Source organism: Juglans regia, chromosome 10, assembly GCF_001411555.2.
Source record: "Juglans regia cultivar Chandler chromosome 10, Walnut 2.0, whole genome shotgun sequence".
Taxonomy (NCBI): Eukaryota; Viridiplantae; Streptophyta; class Magnoliopsida; order Fagales; family Juglandaceae; genus Juglans; species Juglans regia.
Window position 1 is genome coordinate 1105230 of NC_049910.1, and position 15532 is coordinate 1120761.

At 36.8% G+C, this 15532-nt stretch overlaps 3 protein-coding genes across 3 annotated transcripts; 2 read left to right on the plus strand and 1 right to left on the minus strand.

Moving 5' to 3' along the window:
• The first annotated feature begins 491 nt into the window (after positions 1-491).
• LOC108985940 (protein IMPAIRED IN BABA-INDUCED STERILITY 1-like) lies at positions 492-6241 on the plus strand. Its single transcript, XM_018958417.2, has 9 exons — positions 492-1222; positions 2254-2538; positions 2696-3013; positions 3521-3748; positions 4218-4318; positions 4563-4671; positions 4758-5255; positions 5488-5620; positions 5881-6241. Exons 1-9 carry the CDS (start codon positions 851-853, stop codon positions 5883-5885), a joined length of 2049 nt encoding a protein of 682 aa, XP_018813962.1. The 5' UTR covers positions 492-850; the 3' UTR covers positions 5886-6241.
• Positions 6242-7491: 1250 nt separating this feature from the next.
• On the plus strand, positions 7492-12840 carry LOC108985954 (SNF1-related protein kinase catalytic subunit alpha KIN10). Its single transcript, XM_018958437.2, has 11 exons — positions 7492-7737; positions 9003-9195; positions 9294-9478; positions 9566-9748; positions 9850-9981; positions 10438-10623; positions 10886-10975; positions 11041-11124; positions 11500-11640; positions 11901-12134; positions 12369-12840. The coding sequence occupies exons 2-11, from the start codon at positions 9006-9008 to the stop codon at positions 12480-12482; spliced, it is 1539 nt and encodes a 512-aa protein (XP_018813982.1). The 5' UTR covers positions 7492-7737; positions 9003-9005; the 3' UTR covers positions 12483-12840.
• Positions 12841-14161: 1321 nt separating this feature from the next.
• On the minus strand, positions 14162-15403 carry LOC108985950 (ethylene-responsive transcription factor ERN1-like). The gene has a single exon (XM_018958432.1). It carries the CDS (start codon positions 15401-15403, stop codon positions 14162-14164), a length of 1242 nt encoding a protein of 413 aa, XP_018813977.1.
• Between the last annotated feature and the right edge of the window lie 129 nt (positions 15404-15532).

The window sequence follows — 15532 nt, forward strand, 5'->3', positions numbered from 1 at the left end:
TATTTTAAAATTATTTTTTTTCTCATTTTAGGCTTTAAAATTTGCACGTTAGCTTTAAACTTATGCTTATGATTTTTTTTATCTTTTTTTTTTCCCGACAAAATTAGCACATTATTCTACTTAACCAATGAATAATTATACAATTCATTTTACAAACCGCCACATTAATAATGTGATAGTGTTATTTTAATAAAAAAAATTCAAGAAATTTCCATTTGATTTTTGTATTTTGCATAAATATATATCTCTTCAAAATAAATAAAAGCGTAAAAGAAGACAAAACAAGAGGTTGCAGTGGAGCTGTCGGACAGTTAAATGGGGACTCTGCAAAGTTGCAACCACCATGTTCGCACTCTCTCACGCCTTCCTCCAATCAAACGCAACAAACGGTAAGGAAATAACCGAACTTCCAAACCGCCTTTTCCTCCTCTTGCAAAACCAAGAAAAAATAGACCCGCGCGTACATATATTACATACACAACAACGAAACGATGATGTGCCCAATTCGCACCTACGAATAGCTCTCTCTCTCTCTCTCAAGCACGCACACTTCCTTGCCTTTCGGACCGTTTGTCCTGGAAATCTATCTCATCCTCCAATCCCCCGCAGATCTCGCCAAGACCCAAACTAGAAACGATAAGACCAGAAAATAACACCATCACCAAAAGAGAATCCCAGGACTCGCTGTCTGTCGGAGGCGGGTTTAAGCGTGCAGCCGCGTTAATCTCTCTCAGAGGAAGGGAGGGAGCGGAACGCATATAGACACGCAGGGACAAAGGATGCAATCCCTTTCGTAAGCTTATGTGAGGGGGAATCTGGAGAATTCTCCTGCTCCATTCCCGCCTGCTGAATGGGTTGCTTTAGCTCTAAGCACGCGGCGCGGGATGCTTCGTCCTCTGTTTTCGATAACCCGGCTGACAACAACAATGGCTCCGCCATGATTCTCGAGCCATATTCGTTGAAGAAGAACCAATCCGGTAATCAATCTAGGAAGGACGGGAGGTCCACCGATCGGAGCCGCGAGCTCAACAACAAGTCCAAGAAGGAGAGCTCCCATTCCCATTCCAAGGGTCCCTTTAACTCCAAGCTTGGCTTATCTCACAGGTACGTGCAGGCCGAACAAACCGCTGCTGGATGGCCCACCTGGCTCAGCGCTGTCGCTGGCGAAGCCATCGATGGTTGGCTCCCTCTCAGAGCAGATTCTTTTGAGAAATTGGAGAAGGTATGCAACTCATTTTGTTTTTGTTTAATGCCATAACTTCATATCTTTCTCTTCTAATTTTTCGTTTCCTGAAGGATACAGGTGATTTTGTTTTAGAGAATTGTGTTAGCTGCAAAGGATTTCATAGAAATAAACTCGTAAACTCATCGTTATCACGCTGTCCAAATTCATTTTTACTGTTTGTTCGTCTCGTATTTTCATTTGAGAATTCAAAGTATGGCTACTATATATTTACATTCCCGTTTATATATGGGGGATAGCTGGCAATATTCGACAGAACTTGTGAACTTGACGTTAACACGACATGGAATAATAAGATTAGAATTATTTGAAATCACCGCTTGTCTACTTGTCCAAAAGTTTAAGTTGATAGAAAGATGTAAATTTAATTATTTATATTATATTCTTAATATTTTCCTTCACGTGTGAGGCAAATTCCCCCTCAATAGATAACACGCGGAATATTTAATTAAATGCGATAGAGTGTAGAGTTAATGTTCGAATTCAGGATTTATACTTTGATATCATGTAAAATCACCATTTATCTCAAAAAACTTAAGCTAATGGAAAAAAGTAAATTTAATTATTTATATTATATTCTTAACAAATTATGCATATTAGGATTTGGATCTCAATAGGTGTCTTGTTTTAAAAAATAAGAACCCAATACACTTCTAGAATTACCTTAAGTGAGCCTCGAACCGGAAACCTTTATACTCGCTAATGGGATATAAGTATCTCAGTAGTATGGACCTTTGCCTATCTGGGTGAAGGTGCAGATATCTTAAAACTACATCTGGGCTTAAAAAGTTTTCGAGGAGTTCTCAGTTCAAATGTAATTCAGAAAAAATAATGTTAGCCAAATGCCTTGTAATGCCTTTTGGTATGTATTAATGATCGTGATGTCGGTTGTTTCACCCTTATATTTTCCTAATGCTGTTGTATTAGATGGCTACTTGGCCAAATGTTGGTAAATTTCCTGACTTCCATTTTCTTTATAATTTTTTTCCCCTTTCCTCCCATGTATGTAGATTGGGCAAGGTACGTACAGCAGTGTGTTTCAAGCACGTGAAGTTGAAACTGGGAGGATGGTTGCTCTGAAGAAGGTACGAGTTGAAAATTTCCAGCCAGAGAGCATAAGGTTTATGGCTCGAGAAATAATGATCCTCCGCAGGCTGAACCATCCAAATATCATGAAGTTGGAGGGGCTTATTACTTCTCGGTTATCAAGTAGCATATACCTCGTATTTGAGTACATGGAACACGATCTTGCTGGACTAATAGCTAGCCCGGATATCCAATTTAGTGAAGAACAGGTTTGTTAATTGTCTAAATTGATAATAGATATGTGAAACAAAATGAGCTTTGATCATCATCATCGAGATATTATATCATTGGATGCTGTAAAATCCTAAAATTGTTGTGTTTCTGTTTCTTTGGAAGTTAAAAAAGTTTAGGTCGACTTCTCTGTAGGTCAAGTGTTATATGACACAGCTATTATGTGGAATTGAGCACTGCCACCTGCGAGGTATAATGCATCGAGACATTAAAGCATCCAATATTTTGGTAAACAACGAAGGGGTTCTGAAATTGGGAGATTTTGGACTTGCAAATGTCATCAGCCCAAAGAACAGACAACCATTAACCAGTCGTGTGGTTACTCTATGGTATCGTCCTCCTGAACTTTTGATGGGGTCAACGAATTACGGGGTAACGGTGGATCTCTGGAGTGTGGGCTGTGTATTTGCCGAACTTCTTATTGGAAAGCCTATCCTTAAAGGGAGAACTGAGGTGATAACACTAAGGAAGTGCACTTGTTTCCTTATCCACTTTATTCTTACCTGTTTTCACTTATTTAATAGCCTGTGGTCGGGGACAACTGGGAGTTTGATATAAAGTATGAGATATGTAGTGTCTTCAAATTTACTCTCTGTCGATTCTGGTCCCTTGAATATACCCATATCTAGAAGATTTTGCCAACACCTGAAACTTTTCCATTCTAATATCCTCATAAGCACTATAGTATTTAAAAAGTCAAGTACAGAGTATCATTGATCTTGCAGTGGAATTTTGAAAAGAATTCTCGACCCCCTTTTTTCTTTTTTTTAATTTGAAAAGAGGACGGTATTCCAAATTAAAGAATTTTCAACTTAGACAAACCCTAAGACTTGTTTTTTTTTTTAATTTACTAAAGGAATAGAGTGTGTGAATTGCAATAAGTGCACTAGTTGATTGACTTATTTTAAATTATTTCTCATATAACTGATATTTTGATAAGCGTTCTTCTCCAATCTGCAGGTTGAACAATTACACAAAATCTTCAAGCTTTGTGGTTCTCCACCAGAGGAGTTTTGGAAAAAGTCTAAACTTCCTCATGCAGCAATGTTTAAACCCCTACATAATTATGAAAGTTCAATTGGGGAGAAGTGCAAAGATTTTCCAAAAACTGCTGTGAACCTCATTGAAACTTTACTTTCCTTGGAACCTCAAAAGCGTGGGACTGCGTCCTCTGCCCTTATGTCTGAGGTAGCTTTTTCTTAAATTTTATCCTGTGTAAGGTTCTAGATGGCTGGTTTGGATTTAGAGATGAGATAAGATAGTTTTAAACTGAATGAGATAAAATGATTTTAGATAAAAAATGAAAGTTGAAAAAAATATTGTTAGAATATTATTTTTTAATATTATTATTATTTTAAAATTTGAAAAAGTTGAATTATTTATTATATTTTGTATAGAAATTTGAGAAAATTATAATAATGAGATGAGATGAGATGAAACACTTTTCGAATCCAAACTGGACAGATTGATTATTGCAGTGTTTCCAAATTTTAGCGCATTGCTGTTACGAGGTTTCCCGAGTTAGCTTTCGTAATTACTTGTGCATATTATGTTCCCTTAATATGCTTGTGGAACATACTTATTACCGAAAAAAGATTCTGTTTTTTCAGTTTTGACTGGTCTTATTTGATGTCTGCGCCATGCTTCCATTTTTCAGTATTTCAACACAGAGCCTTACGCATGTGATCCATCAAGCTTGCCAAAGTACTCGCCTAGCAAGGAAATTGATATTAAAAATCGTGACGATGGGCGAACTAGGTGATCAATTTTTTCATTTTATCTTATTTGCGTAGGCTGCTCATGCAACATTAATGGGACCAAAAGACCCAGTCATTGATTATGTTAACAAAAATGTAATTCCTGTTTCCATTATCTAGTGAACTTAATATGATTGTGCTTATACACTCAAAAGAGTTATCAGGGTTTGAGTCTGAGCCATTCCTTCAAAGCATATGTTTTATATTATCAAACTTGTTTGACGTAATACCCATTGCACTAGCAGGAAAAAGACTGGTGCTAAAGTGAGAGAGCCTGCGGCATCAAGAAAGCCTAGAAGACTCCGTAAAACTTTGCAAGAAACAAACGCTATCAGTAAATTAGCACCAAATGAGGTCAGTGTGTGTGTGGGTGTGCTTAGGAAGAAATAGGAAGTTTTTTTTTTTTTTTAATACTAATTTGTTTATCCTTCTTTATGCAGGAAATGCAAGATTCTGCTGAACTTGATGATAGAAAAAATCAGAGCAACGCACATATTCCTAAAGGAAGAGATGGCTTTGGGCGTAGAGAGCCATTAAAACCATCATTTGATACAATGTCAGAGACTTCCCGACTGATGAATGGATCTCGAGGGGACACTACAGTTTCACGCCCAACAGAAGTATCAACATCAAGCGGCTTTACATGGGCAAAAAGGCGAAAAGAGAATGCTGCATCCACAATATCAGATGGATCAAAAAGCAAAATTAGTGCATTAGATCCATCGTTTGCAAAAGCATCTTACTTAACCAAAAAAGAGAACGATCTTCTATGCAGGGTTCTAATCAATTCCATTGAGGCTGCCAAGCATGAAATGCACAAGCAGCAGTACCAGTTTGACATGCCAGTTTCTTCCAAAGCATCTGATGCATTACATTCTCTTGATGTATCAATGACATCTAGTCAACAAGAAGTAGCAGATGCTCTAACAAACAATACGGTAAGTGTACAATCATCACCATAGACTAAAACCTAAAACCAACTGCTGTAATCAGACTTAACTAACATCTGTTCTTAATTCGGTACTTGGTTTCAGAGTTGGAAACCTTTCTGTAATTTGGTGTTGCTTACAAGAATTAAGACACCTTTCAACTTTGTGGAGAACTCATTCATTCTATTCTAATTTTCTTCATGTGATGGGTTGAAGCTAATTACTCTTCTAACAATTTTAGGGTTACAAGAACAAAGGGAAGCACATTGAATACTCAGGACCGCTGTTATCCCAACCACGTAAATATGATGAACTCCTGCAAAAGAATGAGAGTCATATTCGTCAATCAGTTCGGAGATCAAGATTCGAAAGAGGTACCGGAAAGTTAACTTTCGGTGTTACAGTATTAATTTCCATCAGTCAATCGAGCTAGCCTGCAATCTTTCTTATCTTCTGATCAACTTGAGCTATAATAATATAAACTTTGCCAGACATACCTGAATTAAAGCATATCATGCTAAGGGACCATGTAAAACTAAGATCTCTCTCTCTCTCTTTCTATATATATATAGATATTAATTTGTTGTTTCTTCGATAGCACCTATGAGTACTAGATTTCAACTTGCTTTTACAGATTGATGATCAAGCAAGATTTCTACGGTTTAAAGAGGACGGTGGAATTAATTGTGCATGTGGACTAATGTACAAGCCAATGCTGAACTCAACAACTCTCTCACTGCCTCCAGTACAAGCTCAAGTAGGCTAGCTACGTACATGATCTTTCTGACATGGTGCTACTGCTACCTCCATGATGTCCGTCCTGTTCAAATAGCCAGCTTTGTACTGTGACGGCTGATCAAATAGATAGTTGAGTCATTAAAGAGTGTATGGGAGAGCGTGTTTTGCTTCTACTTTAAATTCAAATGTCCAATTTCAACAATTTCAGTTTTTTCATATAATTAGTATGAGCATGAGTAGTACTACTGATACTTGCACGGACAGGATTTTTTTGGGGGGCAAAACACAACATAATTTCAACAGTAAAATATTTTTTTTTTATGTCTGTTTGTACATGTTTTTCCCTGTAAATTCCATCTGTGTCCCAATCATTTTCCTTTCTAAAAATATAAAATACCAATGACTGAAACAAGTAGTATATATTGATCTCGTTCTTTTGTTGGTAACAACACGTAATGCTGTTGGAATTAATTAAAATTCCTAGACCAACTAAGCTCCAATTTAGTTATTTTTTTCTAGGAAAATCACCATTTCTATTATTTTAAACCTACAAAAATGGTGATCCGGTTGCTGACATGAACACACAATCTTACTTCAAATGATCTTTGTAACGACATCTAAGATTTCATTGATTGTATTTGAATGATCATGAGTCAAAGCTACCAATTAAATTCGATAGTACATGTTCTACACATAAAGAGAGGTATGGGTACCAAAAAAAAAAAAAGGAAGAAGAATTGAGACTTTCTTGTATTCTGAATATTGTATCGAATATATCCTAATGATCAGCCAAAATATTAAGATAAAACTTGTAAAGACATTAATTTAAGAGTAATGTTAGCTAGATATAATTATAAAATATATAAGTCTTGCACATCCTCTTTGAAAAAAATATAGATCTATCATAAAAAAAAAGTTAGATTTTATTTGCTCTTATAAATCATATAGGTGCCAGATTTTTTCGAATTTTCTTAAAGGGAAAGCACGAGGTTTATCAGATCTTATAAATCATTTTTCTTAATTTAATATCCAAAAATTAACACATATTTTAAAAAAATATAAATAAGAATTGATATTAGCATTTGACGAACAAAATATAGGATTACTTTTGTACTCCTGATTTAGCTCATTACATACGATTTTTTATATTTCATTTTATTATCTTTAATGATATAATTTTAATAATTTTATATATGAATTACTTAAATTAACGATCACTTAAGATATATTACGTGAATATGAGTTTTGCTATATAACTTTCACCACATTTCATACTTTATATTGTTTTAAATTTTTAAATTTTTTAATATTTTTTTAAAAGTTTTGTTTGAGTTTATTTTTTACAATTATTTATTTATTATTTATATAATAAATATTTGATAAAAAAAAAATAAAAATTAAAAAAAATATGGAAGATAGAGTGTGTGCTGGCTATGAAGATTTTCTTCCTAATTTACCCTCACAAATCTAATAAAAAGTAAAAACCCACTCTAGAACTCGAGAAGGGATGCGTAACATACTAATTCCAGAAAAGCGATTATCGGTATTAACTATAAACTATAAAGGTAAAATTCCATCGTCGTCGGGTCCGTAACTCCGACGCGAGCGAGGCTGCGAGAGAGAGAGAGAGAGAGAGGAGAGAGAGAGAGGGAGGGAGACAACGAGCTGAAGGAATAACTGTGACGTAGCCAAGACAGGTCCTCTTCCTTGAGTCTACGCCTCTACTTCAGTGCCTTCCTCGTCACGATATATCGTAATCTTCTTCTTTTTCTTTTTTCTTCGATTTTTCAATTGGTCGTTTTAGCTTTTGGATTCTCAGATCTGTCTCAGCTAGTGTTTGAAGAGTTTGTATTGGATTGGTAGATTTTCTCTCCCTCGCTCCTTTTATTTTGTGCTGTTTAGTCTTTTGAGGAATTGTGGGGGATTTTGCAATTCAAGCTATTTCGTGATGGGGGATTTTCGTTAACTTTATTGGTTATTGTTTGATGGGTCTCTCTAGTTTTAATCTCCCCTCTAGTTTTTTTTTTTGTCTTGACGTAATCGAGGAATATTCCATGATTGTATACGTTGTAAATGGCGGTTTGTCTCTGAAATCCGGTCATATGATTTCTTGAAATTTGGATGGCTGGATGAATTGATTGAAAAGCCATGCTAAAATATACCCTTCCAAATGGGTTGGGTTTCAAAGGAGGACTTTAGCATTAGGCAATTTAGGGTTTTTGGGTGTGTCGTTCATTCAGTGATCCATTGCCTGTTTAGGTATAGAATAAAAGATCTTCACAGATATTTCTGTGTTCTTCTAGGGAGTTTCTAGCATTTAGGACCCTGCGGTTGAAAAATGTGGCAAATTTTGGCTTGGAAAATAAGATGTTTGAATTCTGTGTTCTGCTTCTTTTTTAGTTATTAGTTTTGTTTGGCAACTATGGGATCAGAAGATCCTTCGATTCTAAGCCCTTTTTTTCCTTCCTTCATCAGCTGTGACTGTGAGTCTAATCTGTTGTTGCGACATCTATGTTGGAATCATTAATGAAGCGCTGATACAGCAACTGGCTATAAAACTTGCACTATAAAATCCATTTTTTCGTTGAGTCTGTTGGATTACTATAATAGACAACATAACACTGATGTGCGATGAAATTGGTCAATCATTTTTATTTTATTATTGAGTCTGTTGGATTACTATCTTTTCACTATGGTCATTAAAACAAACTGATTTAAAGGAAAACATATTGGTAAAGTGCTTGTGACCAAGAGAGGCTTTGAATGCTCGTAGAAATTTCCATATCTTTTGATTGATCAAGTTCTTCTGAACTCTGGATTTTGCTTTACTATGTTGACTGTAAATAAGCATTAGTCCTTTTTTTTTGTTTCTATGCATAGTGGGACTTGTCTACCACTAGGGATCTTTCCTTGGGGATGTGTTTGCCAGATTGCTACTTATGATGCCATTCTGTCTGATTTGAGCACGTAACTTCTCTCACATTGTCTTATTTTCCACCCATGCCTAATATTAAATAGGAAATGGATGGCTCAACTGGGCTAGGTGGCAATGGTCTGGATGTGTTTCTCCAAAATTATAAGCTTGGAAAAACCCTTGGAATTGGTTCCTTTGGCAAGGTGAAAATTGCTGAGCATATCTTAACTGGTCATAAAGTTGCTGTAAAGATCCTTAACCGTCGGAAGATTAAGAACATGGAAATGGAGGAAAAAGGTCTTTTATTTTCTTGGAGATGATCTGGTCTACCATATTTCTTCCGTTTTTACTTTAAAATTTCCTTCATTAATTTTTTGCCCTTTAAATTGGTGCAGTGAGAAGAGAAATCAAAATATTGAGATTGTTTATGCATCCTCATATAATAAGACTCTATGAGGTTGTAGACACGCCAGCAGACATTTATGTTGTGATGGAGTACGTGAAGTCTGGAGAGCTCTTCGATTACATCGTGGAGAAGGGAAGGTTGCAGGAGGATGAAGCTCGTAATTTTTTTCAGCAGGTAGGATCAGCTAATATTTTTGATATTTTGCATACTCTTCATTGCTTAGATAAGTTCAAGTGGGCTGAGCCCTGTGTGTTGGGGCAGATAATCTCTGGTGTGGAGTATTGCCATAGGAATATGGTGGTTCATAGAGACCTGAAGCCTGAGAATTTGCTTTTAGATTCCAAATGCAATGTGAAGATTGCTGATTTTGGTTTAAGCAACATAATGCGTGATGGTCATTTTCTGAAGACAAGTTGTGGAAGTCCAAACTACGCAGCCCCAGAGGTATGAATTTGTGGCAATTTTTGCTGAGGAAACTCGAGTAACTAATGCTCCTCCATTGTCATGATTTTGATCTTGAGGGTTTCTATGCCAATTTCTTATAGGTTATCTCTGGAAAATTGTATGCTGGGCCTGAAGTGGACGTATGGAGCTGTGGTGTTATATTGTATGCCCTTCTTTGTGGCACCCTTCCTTTTGATGACGAAAACATTCCCAACCTATTTAAAAAGATAAAGGTAGTGCTATACTTATGATGATTAACACATATCAGATCAGCTCATCTGCAATAACTTTGTAAATTTAAATAGCAGATATTGATTCAGGAAATTGTTTGACCTTTTTATTGTTTCTTTGGAGTCCAGGCGGTCAGTTGTTTATTTTCAGCCTTAATTTCAGTTTGGAATGCTTGGTGGAAGATAACTATGATTCACCATTAATACTTGTCAAAAATAAAATAAAATTCACCTTTAATGTTTTCATTGTTGTGTTGGGAGACTAATAAAAAAAAATTGTTTGGACTTTGGAGACTTGTCACTGGTTGAGTCATGAGTGATGAGTCCAGATTCTGTTTTGTATTTTTCTTTCTAATGTTCATTGGTCGATTCTTTTCCTCCACTCTATATCATATCCAAATCGGAGTCATGCGCAAAGAGATCAATATTATTTTGAACTGATGTCATCTTGTTCTTTAGGGTGGAATATACACTCTTCCCAGTCATTTATCATCTGGTGCAAGAGACTTGATCCCAAGGATGCTTGTAGTTGACCCAATGAAGCGAATGACCATTCCTGAGATTCGCCAGCACCAATGGTTTCAGTCTCATCTTCCACGTTATTTAGCTGTGCCCCCACCAGATACAATGCAACAAGCAAAAAATGTATGTTGATCCTTCCATCTCTTTATACCTCTCTTTTTGTTGATCGCATGTGTCAATTGGAATCATAATAACTGCACTGTTTGCTTATAGAGTGTCCTCCTCTTTGTGTGGAATTGGGTAATTTCTTGCTTTATTTATCCATTTATAGCTATAAAAGTTATAGGAGAATTGGGCAACATACTTATTATTTATATCGTGTGGTATTTGTTTTATTGTTACCTTGGTCGTATTTAATTCTGCCATTGACACACTTCTTTTGCAGATTGACGAGGAGATTCTACAGGAAGTTGTTAAAAGGGGATTTGACAGGAACCAGCTGGTTGAATCTCTTCGCAACCGAATGCAGAATAAGGTTTGGACTTTTTTGGACTAAATATTCATTTTTTAAATTGTCTTATTTCTTGACACATATTTCAGGCTACTGTTGCTTACTATTTGTTATTGGACAACCGGTTCCGCCCTTCCAGTGGCTATCTTGGAGCTGAGTTCCAAGAGACTATGGTAAGTCTGTTTTTTGCTAAGTTATTCTATGCTGGTAAAGATTCTAATAGCGTCCTTTTTTCTACTTGAGAAAATCATTTTGAGCCTCCTTTGGTCTTTTGGATAGTGTTCTCTGGGTTTTTTTGCAAATATATCCCCATTTGCAATTGACCTGACCTTGTAGATTCCCTAGTTTGAACTTCCTGTGGAATATGATACATCATTATCCTTTGTTAACTTCTGTTCGCATTGCATGGATATGTGTTTATTGAATGTACTGTTCTGTTTTTAGAAGTTGTTTCATCTACTTAATTAGTAATCATATGTTTTCTTTGTTATACCTACTTCAATTAAATTGGGAGTTCTATAGATGTTACTTGGTTTTGTTTTTGCCAGGATCTTGGTTTCAATCGTATGCATCAAAATGAGGTCTCTGCTTCAGCTGTTGGGCACCGCCTTCCAGGATATATGGAGTATCAAGGGATGGGCGTGAGACCACAGTACCCTGTTGAGAGGAAATGGGCTCTTGGACTTCAGGTTAGTTTTTAAACTATGTTTATGTTGGAATAGGACTCAAGTAGCGAAGTTACTCTGCTGTTATATATATAAGTAGATTGCTTTGCATGTTGTATATGGTCAATGCTTCCATCTCGGTAATGCCTCTCTTGAAGTCTTGCTATTTGAGAGACAATGATGTGTTTCTGTGTTAACTGCATAGCATGTGGACAGTAATAGCAGGGTGGATGTTTTTTTCCGCTGAACATTGATACATTTGTGTACTTCCAACATTTTGGCAGTCCCGAGCTCATCCTCGTGAAATAATGACGGAAGTCCTCAAAGCTCTGCAAGAATTGCATGTATGTTGGAAGAAGATTGGACACTACAACATGAAGTGCCGTTGGATTCCTAGTCATCTTGAAGGCATGCTGAACAATCCTGTGCACAATAATCACTACTTTGGGGATGAACCGACCATTGTTGAGAATGATGGTGTTACCAACTCGCCCAATGTTGTTAAGTTCGAAGTGCAGGTAATTTGTTCTGCTTGATTGTTCCTCTCTATGATTGTGCTTTCTCTGTGCTTGGATATGTAGGAATGGGCTACCCCAGCTAGCAAGCATTCTTCTGGGGAGAATGGACTGGCTTTGTTTTTGTTTTGTGTTTTAACTTTGTCATTGTATGCATGATCTAGACTGACGCCAATTAAAATAGAGCTATTTCCCTCGAGTAGTGCTAATATATGCTTTCTGCTATGTTCTTACCAGCTCTACAAAACTCGGGAGGAGAAGTATCTGCTTGATCTCCAAAGGGTCCATGGCCCACAGATTCTCTTCTTGGATCTTTGTGCTGCTTTCCTGGCCCAGCTCCGAGTCCTTTAAAGCAAGAAGCCTAGCTTCACAAGAAGACCTTTGCCTGTGAATCTCTTCTGATGCTTGTGAATAAGAAGTCAATTATGTATATAACATATACAAGTTCAATTTGGTAGCTTTTTTCCCGGACTTTTTCGGGTATTGTTTAGTTTGAGCCGATCTTCAACGCTGGAATTGGTGGCTTACAATCTGGGTTTTGGTGCAGTCTGCCCTGCCCTTGGATTATATCCTTGAGGATGCTTAACATGTGACTCTTGCCTTTGATTTTTATCTAATCTGAATCCGAGGTTATTTTTGTAATAGAAATCTAAACTTATCTTCTTGTTCTTGTTTATTTGAACAACCAATGACTTGGGAAGATCGGTAATTGTCTCTGTTTCGTTTCATTTCATGTTTACTCAGTAATTGATTTTTTTTTCTTTTTTGGATGGATGCAAAAATTATTTTATTTTTAAAATAGTTTTCAACTTTATCTTTAAATAATAATAAAAAATCTCAAAAAAGTATTTTCTGTTTATTTGTGTAGGATATTATGAAAAGATAAAAAGCACATAAAACTTATAAAGAAAAATCATAAAAAAAAAATTATTTGAACCACTTAAATCTATCTACTCACTGCAACAAACTTCAAAGTTCAACATAAATATATCTCCAAAAAGTTTAATCCAAACAACTTCTCATATTTCCTATTTACTTCCACAAAATCTAAATAAAAAAAAAAACATATGAAAATTAAAACAACAAATGTCACAGTTGTCCCTACCCAAACATATTTACTCGTAGGCTTGTAGCCATTTTCATTTTCTCACACTGTGGATGGGTGGCATCTAGTAGAGGATAGGAGTTGAAATGATGATGATGATGGATGAGACAGGGAGAAAGGAAGAGCCTCACTCGGGAGAAAATGACTGTTTGAGTGAGGGTCCTTTCTACATACATTTCACTCTAGTTGTTGTTTTATCATTTCTGTTACTGAAGTCAAAGTGAAATGCTCAAACAATATTTCAATCTTCAAAATCTCAATTCCCACCCTGAATCAAAGAATTAAAAGAGCTGAAGAAGATCACAAAATCAAAGCCAATCAAAAGAAGGAAGAAAGCAGATCTTAAAAAACTATAGCCTACAGTACTACTACAATATCAGTTATCAATCTCGTCTCTATGATTCGGAGCAACTTTTTCATTATCTTCTTCAGCAACCCTGAGATCTCAATGATCATGTTCTTCTTGTTCTGTGTTCATTGGTACATCAACATCTTCATAACCAACCCTCCCATGATCCAACACCTGCTTCAGAAGTTCCTTCCTCAAATCTATTGGACAGGAGATTATGAAGTTTAAAAATGTCAGAAACCAGCTTTAGACTTCTAAGTTGAAATCTTTAAATGACAATTTATAAGTTTGAAATGGGAATTCATGAAATACAAGCTAATTCTTCATCCTAAAAATAGTGCGTAGAGCATATAAAAGACTTGCGAGAAAAGCAAGGATCGTTCTATTCGCTCATAAGAATGACAGGAAACAGAAATGGCATTTTACTTCATCGTATACGCTAATAAAAGGTCCGTTACATGTTTTTCTTTTCCTCGGACATACATCAGATAACAGCATTTCATAAAATAAATGTGAATATTTTCACTTGTTAATTAGAGCATCAAATGTTATGATCAACAGAAGAACCTCTATCAATCAGTTAACAAAGCAGATAGGTGGAAGATCCAGGGAGCTCCAAAGTGACCATTCACCTTCGTTGCTCAAAGAAGAGGCCGAAGAAGTTCCCATTTCAACTGAACTTTGTGGGGTTTCCTCCTCCCTCTTCCCCATCATTTCCACATATTCTTCTTCTTCTTCTTCTTCTGCACTCTTCTCCACTTTGTTGTTGTTGCATGCCTTCTGTAGATTGCTTAATTGGTCAGATATTCCTCTTCCATTCAAATTTCTTGATCTGTTTTTCAACTTTAAGCACTCAGATATCCCATTGAATGCATAGAGAGAAGCTGAGAACTTCCTTTCATATTTCATCCTCTTCATGGCTGCTCTTAGCATTGATGGCTCATCAGTGTAGTTCTCTGGTTCCAGTACCGGTTCCTCAATCTCTTCGGCAATCTCAAATGGGGAATAGAAACAGTTTCCAATAGAATCATCCACAAATCGGAAATCAATGATTCCAACATCAGTGCCTGCTTCTTCTCCATCTTCCTCTCCTTCACCTCCAAAACTCCCGTCACCGCTAGAGGTCTGTGCTACATTTGGATTCCAATTGTAGTCGAAGTCCGTTTCTCTCTCTCTACAGTCTTGTTTTTCTGTAAAAGACGATTCAAAACTCGGGTTCATATAATCAGGACTGGCAGCAGTTGCACTAGTACTGGGTACATTAATGTTGTTGAAGTTGGTGTAATCTTCAGGATCATTGAGGTAATCTGTGAATGAGGTATCTGAGAAATCTGTTGCTTCATCTCTGTACGCTTCTGCTTGTTTCTTTTCCTGCTGGCCGATGGGCAAGGAAGACGTGGCCGATGAAGCAGTGCAAGTACTGCTATTCCTTGTTTTGAGTCTTTGGAGGAGGAGGTTAGTGATCTTCGAGGAAAGAGCTGGGGATGAAGATGATGATGAGGAACAAGGCCAGAAGTTTGTCCGAGTGTTGGCACCACGCAGCAAGCAAGCAGCCTCATCATAGGCCCTGGCTGCTTCCTCAGCTGTATCAAAAGTGCCTAACCACACTCTTATCTTCTGAATGGTGTCCTTGATCTCCGCCACCCATCGGCCGGATGGCCTTTGCCGGACGCCAACAAATCGCTTTCGGGCTCTCACGGCTCCACCTAGAGCCACGGTTGCAGCAGCTTCCTTCACCATCTGATCCCAAACCATGGTTCCCTCCCTAGAATTTTTATCTTCCACGGTCTCACCACTAGAGTTTCTCTTCCTAGCCATGTATAGTACTTCAGTTGTTTTTTTTTTCTGTTCTTTGTGTGAAGATCTCCTAATGTGTCTCTCTTAAATTTTCTTCTCTAAACTTGGTAAATTTGCCTCTTTTTCTCTAATCAAACTGATCTACTGCCG

What these genes read in the sequence shown, in the direction of transcription:
- LOC108985940 (XM_018958417.2), top strand. Translation starts at nt 851, where the DNA reads ATGGGTTGCTTTAGCTCTAAGCACGCGGCGCGGGATGCTTCGTCCTCT. An exon ending in TCCAATTTAGTGAAGAACAG is followed by an intron (nt 2,539 to 2,695) that starts GTTTGTTAATTG and finishes ACTTCTCTGTAG; the next exon opens with GTCAAGTGTTATATGACACA. An exon ending in TCCTTAAAGGGAGAACTGAG is followed by an intron (nt 3,014 to 3,520) that starts GTGATAACACTA and finishes TCCAATCTGCAG; the next exon opens with GTTGAACAATTACACAAAAT.
- LOC108985954 (XM_018958437.2), top strand. Translation starts at nt 9,006, where the DNA reads ATGGATGGCTCAACTGGGCTAGGTGGCAATGGTCTGGATGTGTTTCTC. An exon ending in CATGGAAATGGAGGAAAAAG is followed by an intron (nt 9,196 to 9,293) that starts GTCTTTTATTTT and finishes AAATTGGTGCAG; the next exon opens with TGAGAAGAGAAATCAAAATA. An exon ending in TTGTTAAGTTCGAAGTGCAG is followed by an intron (nt 12,135 to 12,368) that starts GTAATTTGTTCT and finishes TGTTCTTACCAG; the next exon opens with CTCTACAAAACTCGGGAGGA.
- LOC108985950 (XM_018958432.1), bottom strand. Translation starts at nt 15,403, where the DNA reads ATGGCTAGGAAGAGAAACTCTAGTGGTGAGACCGTGGAAGATAAAAAT.